This window comes from Sander lucioperca, chromosome 15 (genome assembly GCF_008315115.2).
Source record: "Sander lucioperca isolate FBNREF2018 chromosome 15, SLUC_FBN_1.2, whole genome shotgun sequence".
NCBI classification, from domain to species: Eukaryota; Metazoa; Chordata; class Actinopteri; order Perciformes; family Percidae; genus Sander; species Sander lucioperca.
In genome coordinates, this window is record NC_050187.1 from 25,173,037 (window position 1) to 25,188,780 (window position 15,744).

The following is a 15,744-nucleotide window of genomic DNA, read 5'->3' on the forward strand; positions in this document are numbered from 1 at the left end:
TCAAACAAATCCACAATATTGAAAAGTTCAAAATGCTGCCAAAACCTGCCTTAAATACTAATACACTTAGTATGCAATCAGTAATCCAGTGTCATATTTGTACTCAGTTTGCATCAATGTGTATGAATCATAGTTTAAACTTTGACGTTGAGGTTTTTCTTTTCTGTAGGTTAAGTGTCAAAAAGTTGTAAAACAATGCAACCTTTTCACAGGCATTATAAGACTTTGGCAACCGTGTTAACCATGCATCCTCAGCGTCTTACTTAAATGTCAGTGTCACAGTTTTGCTACCTGAAGCCCTTGGCTGTTGAGCCCTGACATAAAAATATTGTTTCAGTGGTTAGAACCACTTCCTATCAGCCCATCTTCAGTGTTTTATAGCCTCGAACTCAGCCTGCAGCGGTGCTCTCCACCCGACGCCTACACTATGTACTGCAGACATGAAGTTTATTAATATAACCTACTGCTGTTCCATGAGGGCGGACTTTCTTTGCAGTCTTATTCATTTCTTGTAACATTACAGTAATACTTAAATTAAAAGTTGCAGTTATTCTGTTCGTCTTCAGCCAAAGGAAGTGTTCTGTGTCTGGTTAAGTTGTAATTACAGGAAATGAGTTGTCCAAAGTTGTTTATGTCTCATGTCAGTTTGGATTTTGAGCTTCATGGTTCAAACTGAGTAAGCTTGGCTTAGCCTGAAAAATAAACACTATTGATACTTTGTTAGATACTTCATATACAATCCTCAAATTAACTGTTTTTTTTTTTTTTTCAAAATCTGTTTTAATATATATCATATATCATAACATATGTGATGTGGTATGGATTGAACACAATGTTAGATTTGACAGTGGAACTAAATTCACTAAAAATCTCTTTGCTGTAATGTACAGTAAAATTATCTGTTTGTAAATCAAGCAACAGGGGGAGCTAATTCACCTTTTTTACAGAGATCCTGAAAATTGCACCTCACACATATGGTGACATTACATTTTTCCCATCCATCCCACAGGGTAAAGGACAGAGGGAGAGCATGCTGGGTTCATTTAGCTACATGTCTGAAATGATCTGAAATGTAGATACAATCTGACATGAGGATGTATTCTAAACTGTATTTCTCTCAGGGAAATTAGCAAATGAATTACAGTACTCTTTTCTTTTTTTAACTTAAAGCGGTGTAGTTGACCCTGCTGATGAGAAATGTATCTTGCGCAGGGAAAAATGCCCCTGTGGGGATAATTACCCAAAATTATTGGCTAAAGGGTGGGGTGTCTTTTTCATGCCCATGTAGTTTAAAAAAAAAAACTAATTCTAAGAAAACACGAGACCAAAAAGAAAATGCAACCCACATACTTGAGAACAGGAAGCATAAAGAAATATATGTAGGCAATTTTCGGTAAAAGTGAACTCTCAGAACTGTTTGATGAGCATCGATAAGCCATCCCAGCTTGAATCGTTTAGTCTTTCTTTTTGTCCGCTTCATTCTTTTGGTGCAGTGATTATCACCAATATATCAGCAGTTTTTTGACACAAAAGTGTGTAGAGGAGGATATCTCCCCTCAAACCTAATCAAATCAAATAATTTATTTAGATTTCAAGTCCAATTTTTGACCTTTGCAAAGCTGCAGTTGACAAAAACAATCTCACTACAATAGCACCATCTGCTGAGGAAGCTCGTGTGATATGATCGAAAGCTCCAGAACAGCTGAATGACCGTGTGATGAGACGTATTTTGTAAATTGAACGTTCTTAAGCATTTAAAAAAAGAACATTATTATTTGAATAGCTACATTTGTGTTAAGTTAGTGATGCTAATGCTATTTTCTATCACTATTGTAATGTGTATAAGAATATGGTACATTATTGCAGCTCTGCATATGAAATTGTGCACTCGCACAAGTGCATTTGTGTATGTATTTGTGAAGAAATCAATTTGGGATCATTTGTAGGCTGAGATGCTATTTTGTTATCTGTTGTAAATAGTATCCTCCGGATGGGCGCTATATCGCTCATGTAATTACACAGGCAGAGACAAGAAGAAAGAAGAGAAGAAAGGGGTGAAAGGGAAGAAGAGAAAAGAGGGTGAAAAAGAGAGAGGAGAAAAAATGGAAAGGAAGGCGAAGAAGTGATATATTAAGACAAAAGAGAACAATAATGGACAAAAAGAGGAGAGGAAACAGAGTCAAAGACTGGAAATTAAGACAAGGGAACAAGGTAAAATGATGAAAACAGTGATGATGGGAGAGAGGAGGAAAAAAGGAATGCAGGGACAGGCTGATTAAGGAGGAGGAGAGGATAGCTGATAGAATGAAGAGAGCAAGAGGACAACAGAGGAGTGTCAGCTTGCTGGTACACTATGCTCCTTGTGGGTACTCTCCTCGAAATAACATTGATTACAGACCCTTTCAGTCTGCAATTACTTGTTAAAATGTTCTAGAGTGCAGAGAGCAGCCCTTCACTGCCCACTCACAACCTATCCTCAGCCACTGTTGTAGCTGCTGTAGCAGCCACCGACATACGTTCGACATAAGTTCCTCAGTAATTAAAGACCCTACGTATGTATCTATAATTGTGTCCACACATTGTCACAGCCTTCAGCTGTTGCTTCTGAAGTAAAATCTCAAATATTGAAGTATTGCAGATGGCCCAGTTTGTAAAAGCTGGAGATAAACAGACCTGTGCACGGAATTTCAATATAACTAATTTGATTTGTCAAAGATTCAAAAACATTTTTAAATTCATATTTAGCAAAAAATAAGTTTACAGTGGATTCCAATGCTACTGGCTCTGAACTCGGGCACAGAGGTGCTTTGAACTAAATGCTAACATCAGCATGAGAATATGCTCAGAGTTACAATTCTACTGCGCTGATGTTTAGCAGACCTATAATGTTAATATTATATATATTATTATTATAATATCATTATTTCAACCATGACGACAAAGGTTCCCTAACCTTAACAAAAACATAACTTTAACGCAAACCATGATGTTTCCCTAACCCTAACCAAGTTGTGTTGGTGCCTAAACCAAACCAAACTTTAACGACTTTAACGGCTCATAAAACATATTTTGTTTTGAACAGTGATGTGTAATGGTTTTGCAGACCACAGGGCAACTGATGCTTCTATGTGTTGTTCTAAAGGGCAGTTACAAACAGATTTTGTCAGCTAATTTGGAGGACTTGTTGGCCTGCTGGTATCTCATTTTATATACACTACACTACATGATTATACTGGAAGGCAAACAACAGGTGATTGTAATCCAATAATTAAGGAGATTGCATGATGACACACAGCTGTGTTGTCTGTGCCTGTTTTTGGGTGGACTGTTAGACCTATAGTGTTGTTCGCACGTTTAACGGTGCGAAAAGAGGGTTAGCCTGCATGTAGGTGACCTTGTGAGGTACTGGCGTTGTTATGTTTTTCTGTCTACTTTGTTATGTGCAATCATGTGTGTGTGTGTGTGTGTGTGTGTGTGTGTGTGGGGGGGGGGTGTTGTTGGAGTAGAGCCAGTTGTTTTTCTTCTTGCTTGTTGTGAGCCATTTCATTGGATTGCATTGATAGTTAAAGTATCACTTTCTCCGTTTCTCTCCCCTCTCTATCTGTCTATCAGCAACTCTGTGTGGTTACTAGCTAAGCCTTTAACTCTATTAATATTTGTTCAAATGGCTCGAACAGGATGTCATTGCGCTGCACAGCTTCAAATAATGCTGTGTATACAGTAAGTGTATGTGCGTGATGGAAATGTAATAAAGATATGCTGGGTTAATTAAAAAAGCCAGTGAAACAGAGAGACATTGTGAACAAAAACAAAAACATAATATTCTAAAGTTTAAGATCTTTTACACATTAGACAGTCAGAAAAAGTGAATAAAAGAGGGTAAGCTAAAAGGGAGGAAAATGAAATTAGAAGGAATAAAAAAGGAAAAGTACAGAGGAAAGGAACACTATACCATGTGGCATGATGGTCTTATGTAGTCAATAATGTAATGGTTGTGTGGACATTATGTCGGTTCTCAGTCCAGTTCACTTGTGGTTAAATTGGCATATATACACATGTTTTCAGTCCATCAGTGAATTTTATAATGTCCTGCTTCATTTATTCTTTTCACAGGTGGGACTTTAGTCCTATCAAAAACAATATGTTTAAATAAAGAACATAAAACAAAAAATCAACGGCGCTTGACACAGGCACATACTAAAATAGCAATCTGGTGCTATGGAGCAAGCTGCGGCATCAACCATTCACTGGGATACAGATGACATATTTAAGATGTTGAGTGGCTCTTCGCAACACTTGAGGCACCACAAGTGTGTGTGTGACAGATAAACAGAAAGAAAATGACCATCTGTCTTCCTCTGTGCCTTCTTGCGCTCTCTATCTCGTTGATTTCTTTCTCTCCTGTCTATCTCAGAGTTTGTGTATTGTTTTATTTAGCATTGTGATTATTACTTATGCTGTGTTTTATTATCCATGGGTTTAATATCTTCATTATTTTTATCACGGTGCAGTCACTGTGGCGCCATTGTCAGGTGTGTTCTCCATTCAGCAGTCGGATTTAAAGCCCCTGAAAAACTTTGGACCTTTTTCACAGCAGACATTTTGACATGTCATAGTAGGAAAAGCACAGCTGAAATTGATAACCTTAACGATGGCTCAATTACATCAAGTGTCTCAGTAAGCTATTTCAGACTACGTTTACACGTGGCCGGCTATTTTCATAAACGGACATTTAGAACCTCTACGTTTTCAGAAAAGTGTTTGTTTACATGTACCCGTGTATATATGCCGTCAATGCTGTCAAGAGCATGCCAAACCTGTAGGTGGCAGTGTAACGAGAAGCTCAAGCCCACGTTAGCCAATCAGAATCCCGAAAATAGCAACAACAGCAACGAATCTCTTCCTCTTTCTCTCTCTCGGCTGCCTAAACCTCCGTTTGTCTCAGTTTACATGCAAACGTGCAAACACAGTTTTCCAAGATCTCCACTTTGGCCGGATATCCACTTTAATCTGCGCTCCTTTGTGTGTGTGTTTGTAATTTATCTGTGATAAAAGTGGGGTTTTCGTGTAAATGAGAGGCCAAACCGCAGGAAAATATCTGCGTCTTCCCTTCGTGTCAACGGGGCATCAGTGAGTCAGCATGCACAATGTCAGGGCCTCTCCTAAGTGGAATGCAGCCATCATTAATGGTTTTGAATATACCTGTGCTTTTCCTACTATGACATGTCAACATGTCTGCCGTGAAAAATGTCTTAAGGTTTTAAAAAAAACAGTTTCAGGTATTATTTATTGGGAGTTTAACACTTAAAAACCTAACTAATGTGCTTTTTCAAAGCAGCCTATAGCCCACTTTAACCAGAATCCAGAGTCTAGATGATAATGCAGAAATCTCAAATGTGAAATAACCAAAATAGTTAGTTTTGTTTGTTTGTATGTAAAATCTCATCACTCATACTAAGAAGCTGATTAGTCTTTAAATAGTTTTCAGGACCTTTAATGAAAGAAAAAAAAACCTGATGTATTATTGTGAAGATTGAAATTTAAGTTGAGTTTTAATTTCTGATTTTAAATTATTTGTAAAACTTCCATATTTTAGTATGAAAACATAAGTTAAGGCTGAATCAGTTGGTCAGAAAGTTATTCACTAACCATTCTGATAATTGATTATTATTATTATTATTATTATTATTATTATAGATTATTGTTCTGCTTCCAGCATCTGAAATAGACAGACAAGTTACTAAGGTTACTTTTTTTGCTGTTTTAAATCATTGTTAATTGAATATTCTTGGTTGTTGACCTTTGATTGGACAAAAAATGCAATTTGAAGAATTCACCTTGAGCTCTGGGACATTTTTTATAGAATAAACGATTAAATTAAAATATAACTTTACTATATAAACTTTACTAACTTTACTTTATATAACACTTAACTATCCTGTTGATAATTTGAGGTCATCTTTATCTATAAATAATAAATCAATAAATGTATAGATGAAGAAAAGTAAACATATAGCACCAGGGGCGGGGTTAGAAGGGGGGCATGGGGTGGCAGCCCCCCCACACACACACACACACACACACACACACAATATAAAAAAAATCCATTGGGTTGCAGTGCTGACAATCTGACAATTGTGATTTCCATTGGATCAGAGTACTGTCACTTGGCTGCCTGTTCTGCCAATTTCCCCATCCCTTGTCACATGACCAATTAATGTTACCATGAAGACTATCCAAAATTCTGATACCATGGAACCAGCGCTGGAATTTTTTTCAAAAAGTGGCAGACTGAGCCAATAGAAAATTATTTATCGGATATACAATTTAAGTTTAAAATGAAAACTATCCTATCCAATATTTCCTATGTTTCCAAGCAGACTTGTTTCTATGCTGTATCCTGATAAAATGCCCCCCCCTCCCACAGGCCTCCCCCTGACTGATTATTGGTCCCCCCCTATGCCACCCCACTTAAAAAATCTTGGAATCGCCCCTGTACAGCACACTACCTGCTTATTTGATGCATCTCCCTTCTATTTTCCTTTTTTCTTCTCTCCTCTCCCCTCCTCTCCTTATTCCCTACGTCACTGTGGGACCTCAACACAAGAGGGAGAGTGAAAAAAAATGGGTGAGATGGAGCCAGACAGCAGCCAGAGGAAGGAATAAAAACTTGACAGGCAGAGAGATGGAGATACAGTAAATGCAGGAGGAGACACAGATTGGAAGGGGGAACGACAAACTCAGATGGAAACAAACATTAACTTTTAATGCTCTTTATTGAAACAAGGGGAGGCCGGAGGGAGGAGGGGCGAGTGAGGAGCAGACAGTGGAGAGAGAGGAAGTAGACAGCGAGGGAAAGAGAAAGGGAGGGGAGAAGAAGGGAGACAGTGAGAAAGGGAGGAGGGGGAGTCAGTAGGGGGAGGGAGGGCGGCAGAGAGGTGGTGTGTCGGGAAGAGGCAAGGATCAATTCACACTGCTGATAATATTCCCTGGGTCAAGTCATGGAACATGACGGTGAGTTTTCTTCTTATATAATCAGCTGTATCTTTCTCTTTCTATGTGCATGGGTCTCATTGACTTTATGTGTCTGTGTTATTGTAACAGAAGGCACAGTGGACACAGAAAGAGATTATTTCCACCACTTGCTCTTCTTCTCTTCACTGTCCTTATTTATTTTTCACCTGTTAGTCGGTGATTGCTTTACATTTTAAATGGTACACACAGGCTGTAAATCATCAGCCTATATAAATTAGCCTGCTTACAGTGTTTAGTTTGAAGTTAGCTTTGTAAAGACCACTCATTTAAACAAATTAAAAAGGGAGTCATAGTGCATTTAAACGTGTACATGAGTCATTGGTGGCTTTGACTATTACAACATAAGCTTATTTGTAAGAGCATCTGACCATTGTTGTCAGAGATCATTAGGCTGTCACTGTATCTGACAGAGAAATGCAGAGCGGGTTTTCCTTATACTCTTTTGCCTCATTTCATAAATCTAAAATTAACATGTTCCATATATCAATGACAACAACACACGGTCATGCATTATGTACAGGAACTACTTTAAAGACACAAGCAACAACACTGTGCAATATTAATAAGATGCTAATGCTGCAAGTAGAACACTTAATAACATTAAGGTCGGCTATACAGTATCTTCACTTAACCAGGCTTCTGTGTGCTGTGAGGGCCAGTTTTGCTGATGACACTTTGGCAATGCTTATGAGGCAATGATGATTGTGTGTGTAACTTCAAAAGCAATTATTGGTTTTGTAAGTCTGCCCACAATTGCATTATAGTTTCTTATATGACTAAGGCAAGGCAAGGCAACTTTATTTATATAGCATATTCCAGCAACAAGGCAATTTAAAGTGCTTTACGTAAACATTAAAGAGCCATTAAAAACAATAAAAGACATAAGAAAACAAAAACGAGCTAAAATAGAATAAGACAGGTATAAAATACAAGAATAAATGTTACAATGCAGTGTAAGAAATGAACAATTACTTAATTTAATAAAAGGCAGAGTCAAACAGAAAAGTCTTCAGCCTTGATTTAAAAGAACTGAGAGTTGCAGCGGACCTGCAGTTTTCTGGGAGTTTGTTCCAGATATGGGGTGCATAAAAACTGAACGCTGCTTCCCGTTTAGTTCTGACTCTGGGGACAGAAAGCAAACCTGTCCCAGACGATTTGAGAGGTCTGGATGGTTCATAATGTAGCAGAAGATCAGAAATGTGTTTTGGCCCTAAACCGTTCAGTGCTTTATAAACCAACAGTATTCATTTGAAATCAATTCTTTGACTGACAGTAAAGGCAAAGACTAAGACAACACAATGGCATTTTTGTCAATATTTCTACAGAGGAAAGAGAAGGCCAATTATTCCAGGTGGGCTCGACTGGTAGCTATCTTGACTAAATGGCAATGATACGCCGGTGCATCGGTTGGTGTCACACTCAGCTGAAGGAGGCAGGCAGACTATATCGGGCCTATGTTATCTAATATAGTTTAATTACTGTTTGCAGAGGTTGTCATAACATATCACAGTGTTTAATAGGCAAAAAGCCCTGTTGCCATGTGTTAATAAAGAAAGCCAGAAATGTAGGGCAGAGATGATGTTTAGACTCCAGTTGTTGTCTCAGGTAAGCTTTACAGCAATAAATCCACTTTAATCTGCGCTCCTTTGTGTGTGTGTTTGTCTGTGTTGATGGAGATGTGGTCGCAATGTGTACACAAATTATCGTTGTGAATTTGAGAAACAGCCTTTTGCAAGGCAAAGCAGCATCTGTAAATCGTATATGATGCGTGTGTGTTTGTGTGTGTGTGTGTGTGTGTGTGTGTGTGTCTACGATGTTGATTGTATATGTGTCATGTTTTGTGTGAATGTGAGCTCTGGAGACAATGTAAGGTGAGACAACACAATGTGCGTATTTGCATGTGGCCAACCTGATTTACCATTGTAGCCTGCACAAACTGGAGACACTGGACACATTTTTCACGAGTACAGTCTAATAGAAGCTCTTTATCTCTCTGCACATCCACCTCCAGGGCGACTGAAGTTAACCTCTTTAGAACTTAAGTTGAAGTGACAAATGCTATCTCTCTCTCTCCCACACTTAAATTACACACATGCCCTGATAAAACAACTTCTAGCTTGGCAGAAGGATCTACTTGTTTGATAGGTAGGTCTGTCCAACTCACTTGTTTTTTCTCATATAATCTTTATTTATTGAATGTCTTAATGGCTAGAAATGATCATCTTAGTCTAAATGTATTTCATCTTGGCTGGTGAATCTGCACATCGGATTATTACATTAATAAGATTGCCTTTTCCATTGCTGCTTCTTGTTTAGAGTTGTACAGCTGTTGTAAACATAGGATGAATGTGTCAAAACCAAAGACTATAAAACCAAGAAATGTTAGGTTGCAGTGCTGCCCCAGACCTCTTGAGCCACACTCTGGTAACAGACCTCAGTCAATAAAAGCTAGCTGGATGTTGGCCAAAGCAACCATCATCAACCAGTGGCGGTCTACTTTAAAACAAACCATGTCTCCAAGAGTAATAATGTCATGACTAACATCCACACAACACAACTGGGCAAACATGACTGACATGCTGAAACAGCTGTTTTTGTGATTTACTCCAGTAAATCTGATATGGCTTTATATAGTTAGAATATGAAGGTGTAGATATGCCTGCTGCTGTTTGTTTACGCTCCCCATTCGCTGTCCTCTTATGGCCTCAAATCACACACTTCTAGAGTGCAGCCATGGCTTGTGTTTTCTTTATGAAACATAGTGTCTGTGATCTGATGTTGGTATTATATTTTCCCTCTGCTGTGGCCTTTATTCTGTGGTTATTATAAAAGACCCCACACTACAGTATCAATCTTTCCTCTTGCTTTTTCTGTCTCTTTCTCTATTTGTCTCTCTGGAGCTCGCTGCATCTCAAGCTCTCTGGCTGCCTGTCTGGCAGGATGTCAACTATTGATTTATACAGGCAACATTTTAGCAATGCTGGCGGCTTATGGGTTGTGCCAAACAGAATACAACAAACAGGAGATCAGGTTTCAGACAAGCTGGCTGGCATATGTGAAGAGGAAGAGCAATGACAGTAACCACTACTGTATCATTGCAATACAAGACTGCACAGTTAATATTATAAAGTAAATACCCTTTTAATAGGGATGTTTTAATAGGGATGTACGGGTTATGAAGGTGGAGAGAGGGGTCAAAGTCATGTTTGTGAGGAGGAATGATTGAATAGGTACTATGGGTTTTAGGTACTGTTTATAGGCTTCCTTTTACTGTGTGGAGTTGGATCATGTATGTATATAATATTAAGTCTAGGTTTTAGCTGATTATCAGCAGCCACAGCCACAAGCATTGCAATTTCTGGACACAGATGAGCGATACATTTCAGTCAGTGATTTATATTTAGTGGTTACACTGTAAAAATGCCTAGAAGTCAGACCTATTGAGAGCAGAGGTCATTTTGGGATGAGATTTCACGTTAAAGCCCCTGAAATATTTATCTTTAACATTAAATATTTATGACTAAATAAGCAAGTGTTTGAATTACTTTATCTTGTTGCACATTATTTTCTGCAATGTTTTATTGACTCCCAACTGGAAAATTAGAGCCACAAACTATCTCGGTCCACCCAACTCTATTTACATTACAGTAATGTATGGAAATTATCATTAATTTACATTTTCTGTTGCAGATTTTGGATGGAAACTAGAAGCTGATTGAGAATACATGTTTTCAGTATACTGAAGTATTAAGTATTAACCTTTTTTATTATATAAAAAAGGTTAATACTTAATAGTGGAGCAACATCAAATGACAGAGAATCCTTATACACTCTGAATATAGAAAGCATGGTCAGTGTATTTTACAGTTCATTAACAATCCTACAAAAGACATTTTGACCCATTTTGCAAATCATATGTATTTGACAGAGTATGATTTGGACAAATGAAGCTTCACAGTGCTACTGTATGATTAGATTTAACTGGTTGTTTACTGGGACAATTCAAGAACGAAGAAGTAGTCCCTCTCAGCTCAGCTTGGTTTGCTTGTATAACAGAGCCTGGTCGTTGCTGAGTCACACTTGACTGTATGACAGTTTGGTACAGACTGTAATGGTGCAGAGATGTCCGGTCCCTGACTCTTGAAAAGGTTAGCATGCTCCATAACATGGAAACGACACCGGTGTAACCCTTAAACGCAGTTTGGATGTGTGACAGGCAACAGCATTTTCTTTTTTTAGGCAATGGACTGAATGCACAAAATCATTTTAGCAAATCAGCCCGAATGACACGCAGATAGATTCCTTGTCCTTTGGCTATGACAATATTATGAGACTGTACCCTGGCAGCAACTGAGTTTAATAAATAAATCAAGGGGAGGGGAGAAAGGCTCTGAAAAGTAGCACTTAAACAATTATTACCCCCTTGTTCCGCTGAGGCTACTACTTAATATTTGATGACTCCTTTCCTTTCTTCTGGCCCTTCTCCTCCTCCTTACCCTCTCCTGTCTTCCCTTTTCCTGTTTGTGTCAATGAAAAGGTCAGCCTCCCTCAGTTGATCTCTCAGTTATTTAGTGTCAGGACTAACAGGACTCAGTTCCTGAAAAGTGTCATTTTAATATAGAAATTCCGATGCTCAAAGCGGCCGTCCTCTTGACTTTGAGTATATCCCCAAAGATCTCCATTTTGGATATTGTATTCTTGCACAGATTTACAGTAAAAGCATCAGATTGATCTAAGTGCAATCCAGAGGGAGCTTTTACCTGCACTTGTTTGATCAGTACTTGACACAGAGGATTAAAGAGTTTGAAGCAGTAGAAGCCAGAAAGGTCAATAGTGAGTTTGTGACCAGAAGAGAATCTTTGGGTTTTCTGTTGTTAAGCGTTTACTTTATTGATCTCTCTTTCTCTCTCTTTCTCTCTCTCTCTTTCTCTCTCTCTCTCTCTCTCTCTCTCTCTCTCTCTCTCTCTCTCTGTCCATCTCTTTCACACAGACCCATATCTTTCACACATACAAACTTTTGGTCATCAGGTCAATATCTTAAAGTGAATACAAGTAAATAGAAGGAATAATGAGTCTGTTAGAAAGTCTGATCTATCGATAAAATGACATTCAACAAGAATCCCACTATAATTTTCTACATTTAAAGGAACAAATTGAAGAAAACTTAAAACAGTACTGAAAGTAATATAGGAATTTAATACAGACAAAAATATGAGCACAAAAAAAGGAAATTAAACTAAAATGTTATTTAAAAGTCCCCTTATAAACAACATAAAATTACACATGAAAATCAGTTTACTTGTCATGGGAAGTAGTATTGAGCCTGCTAAAACAGTTGTATAATGTCCTCTGTGGCTCTGAAGGGAGATTTATAAAAAATGAAAAAATTTAATAATGACATCACAGTTATAAAAAGATGTAAAACATATGCTGAAACCCACTACATAAGCTGACATGAAACTGTGCACATCAATGAAAGCATAGCATTGAACTTGGACTGCATCCAACTCAATCATCAATTAACCATTGATTATCATCACTCACCAATATTATATGGAAGACAGATCATGAGCTGACTCATCCTGAGAATTTAACACCTTTAACACATGTGTAGCCTCCAACAAATTCAGTACATGTTGCTGATACATCAAGTTAATGACATTACCTCTCAGTCAATACTAACACAGTCAGAGTTTTCTCTATTAACTTTACTAAGTACTTCCATCCTCCTGTCCTGACTTCCTTCCTGTCTCAATTATCCACTTCCATCTTATTCACTAACGACAGACAGCGGCCGTCATGACAGCTCCCAGGTGTGAATGTGTATAAGGCTTGCATTATTATATACTACAAACAAAAGTGGATTTGGAGTCTTTGCAAAGGCTCTCAAACTGCAGTCAAACACCATGCTTCATATACTCAAGATATTTATGTTTAATGATCATGTGAGTCCAATTGGAATCAGAAGATTTAAATCAGCCACACTCAAAGTGCAAATGTAAAAAAAGATGCAGCCAATCATATGATATTGATTGCATATGAGTCAAGTGGCTGTATTAAGAAGTGATGAATGAGGCTGTGCAACCTTGGTCTGCCCAAATGGCTTTATTTGTTTTGATCGCACCGTTTATTTCCCGTGTGAATTTGCCAAATTTGTTATGTTTAAAGTTCGCTGCTGGCTTCATTTTTCCTATTAAAGCAATCCATAACAAGCCTGTCCTCTCTTATGTGATTATACATGCTTGTGTTACTGTTTGTGGCTTCTTATGCTTTGATGACTTATAGGGGAGAAAAGAAGGGGTGTACATCATTGACAAGGAGAAGCAGAAACAAATGTTTTACAATAAGAAGTATTAAGAGTTACATAATGACAAATCATCTTGAGTCATTTGAGTTGTGCTGTTAACACTAGATGGCAGTATTGTCCGTAATGGAAAATCATTTCACTTGCAGATCAGGAAAGTTTGAGTTGGTAGTGTTAAAAGTGTTAAAGTTTTGGTCATCAAACACTTCATTTTCTGCATCAGGTTATAGTGCAAATGTCTTTATTTATGTAAAGGAAATTGTAATAGGTTTTTGGGGTGGGTTGCACTGGCCAGTTTTGATTTCCTCCCCCCCCCCGTGAATTATGCCTATGATGTCACGCTATGTGTGTTTGTGTGACTGGGTGTTTGTGCACTGACTGCTGTCTGGCCACCCAATTCTGTCAAGCTGGGTTCTGAAAGGCCTCAACTGACACTTTGTTGACAGTGATGGTGGATTTCTCTCTCTCTCTCTCTCTCTCTCTCTCTCTCTCTCTCTCTCCCTCTCTCACACACACATCACACTCTAGTTGGCTCCCATATCGAGAGTCTGGTGCAGGAGTGTTTGGCTTGGTTTGCCACAGTCATCAGTGAGTGGTGAGCTCATAAGTCATTAAACAGACATTATTTCCTCCATACCATCAAAGCATTTAAAGGCTGTGCTCACAAACCTTGACACATTTCCGCCTTTGCTCCCTTTTGACTCACTCAAAGCTGGATTCAGGGTTCACTGTCATCTCCTTTTTTCCAAAATGAAATGCCTTTTTTGGTAGAACGTATACTGTACTGACTGGAGCCACAGACACTGTGCAGACCCTAAACTAATTTATTCATCATTAACTGTGATTTTATATTATTGTGCCACACTGGGGTTTGTTGATTCCCAAGCCTGATCCCACAAATGTCTTTAAATGTTTCATTTTAAAGCCACACACGTTTTATTTGTCTTGGTGCAATGTCTATCAACCAACAGTGAGACACAGTGACACTGACACTAATTATCTTCTTCTTCTTCATAAGGCATATTGAGGATGAGCTGCTTTTATTGTTCATATGAGTTTTTTAGGTTATTTGGAGTGGTGTTCGAACAAAACAAGCAATTTGATGGCATCATCTTGGGCTTTAGGAAGTTGTGATAAGGCATTTTTCCACCTTATACTGAAAGTTTATCGACCAAAGGATTAATGAATTTCTTCCGCATTACTTTATACCTTTTACCTTAACAAATATCATTCCACCTTCCCTTCTTATCTCTCCCTGCTTCAAGGGATAAGGAGTGAGTATTATTTAGTATTAGTTTATTTTAGTAAGTATTATCAACTGCATGCGCTTAGTGTAAAGTAAAAGTAAAAGTACTTGTTCTGCTGTAAAATGTCCCCAGTGACTTATATATTTTTACCAACAGTAAGTGACACTAAAACCAAAACTATAGAAGTTCCTCTTTCTTTCTTTTCAGTTCTTTATAGTAAAATGACAATAATAGATTTTTATTTTAAATACTGATACATCCATGTGTAAGCAGCATTTTACTGTTGTAGCTGGCTGAGGTGTACAGTAGCCTATAAACTAGATAAAGTAACTACTTTATATACATTTAGGTTATTTAGTCCAGTGGATTCCAACCCAGGGGTCGGCCCCCTCTTAAAGTTCACCAGATACATTTGAGGAGTCGTGAGATGAATCATGAAAGAGGAAAGAAGAAAAAACACAAATCTGTTCTGTTTTCATTATTTTGAATATTCTCCAATCTTTGTCTTCTTGTTAAATAATTGATAATTGGAGATCTTTGGGCCTCAAACTGTTTAAATGAAACCATCTGAGAAGTTTAGAGGGGAAATCACTTACAGACATCTGAAACGTGGCAAAGGACCCCATCCAGACAGCTTTTGCGAAGGGCTCACGAGCCAAATGGTTATATTTAATAAGATCATCATATGATTTAACACAATGTCAAATCTTAATCTGTAAAGTAGTAGTAGTCAAATAAATTAAGTGGAGTAAAAATTAAAGTAGGCCTACCTCCAATATTTCCCTCTGAAATTTAATGGAGTATAAAAATGGAAATACTCAAGTAAAGTATAGGCTACCTCAAAATTGTACTTAGTACATTACTTGAGTAAACGTACTTAGTTACTTTCCAGCACTGATTTTAAATGCAGGACTTTTACTAGTGGAGTAGGCTACTTTTACTTTTGATACAGTACATTTAGCTAATACTTAATAGTATTTTGAATGCATGACTTTTACTTGTAGTGGAGTACTTTTCCATTGATGTATTTGTAGTTTTACTTAAGTAGGCTACAATATTTTAATATTTTCTCCATCACTGTGTCTAGGCCAGTGTTAACTAGTGGCTGAAGGTGTCAGACCTCTTCAACCTGTGACCCCAGCAGCGCCTCTAATCTGC

General features: G+C 37.9%; 1 protein-coding gene across 4 annotated transcripts in view; it reads left to right on the top strand.

The window, feature by feature from the left end:
* Window positions 1-15,744, top strand: part of phactr2 (phosphatase and actin regulator 2) — a 47,395-nt gene that overhangs the window by 889 nt on the left and 30,762 nt on the right. Inside the window, exon 1 of one of the 4 annotated variants that reach the window (XM_031308324.2) lies at window positions 6,935-7,014. The exons of the other annotated variants lie outside the window; for them this stretch is intronic. Within the exon in view, the coding sequence (XP_031164184.1) occupies window positions 7,002-7,014 (13 nt within the window). The 5' untranslated portion in view covers window positions 6,935-7,001. Of the gene's footprint in view, window positions 1-6,934; window positions 7,015-15,744 lie in introns of those variants that run through there. 4 annotated transcript variants of the gene reach the window in all.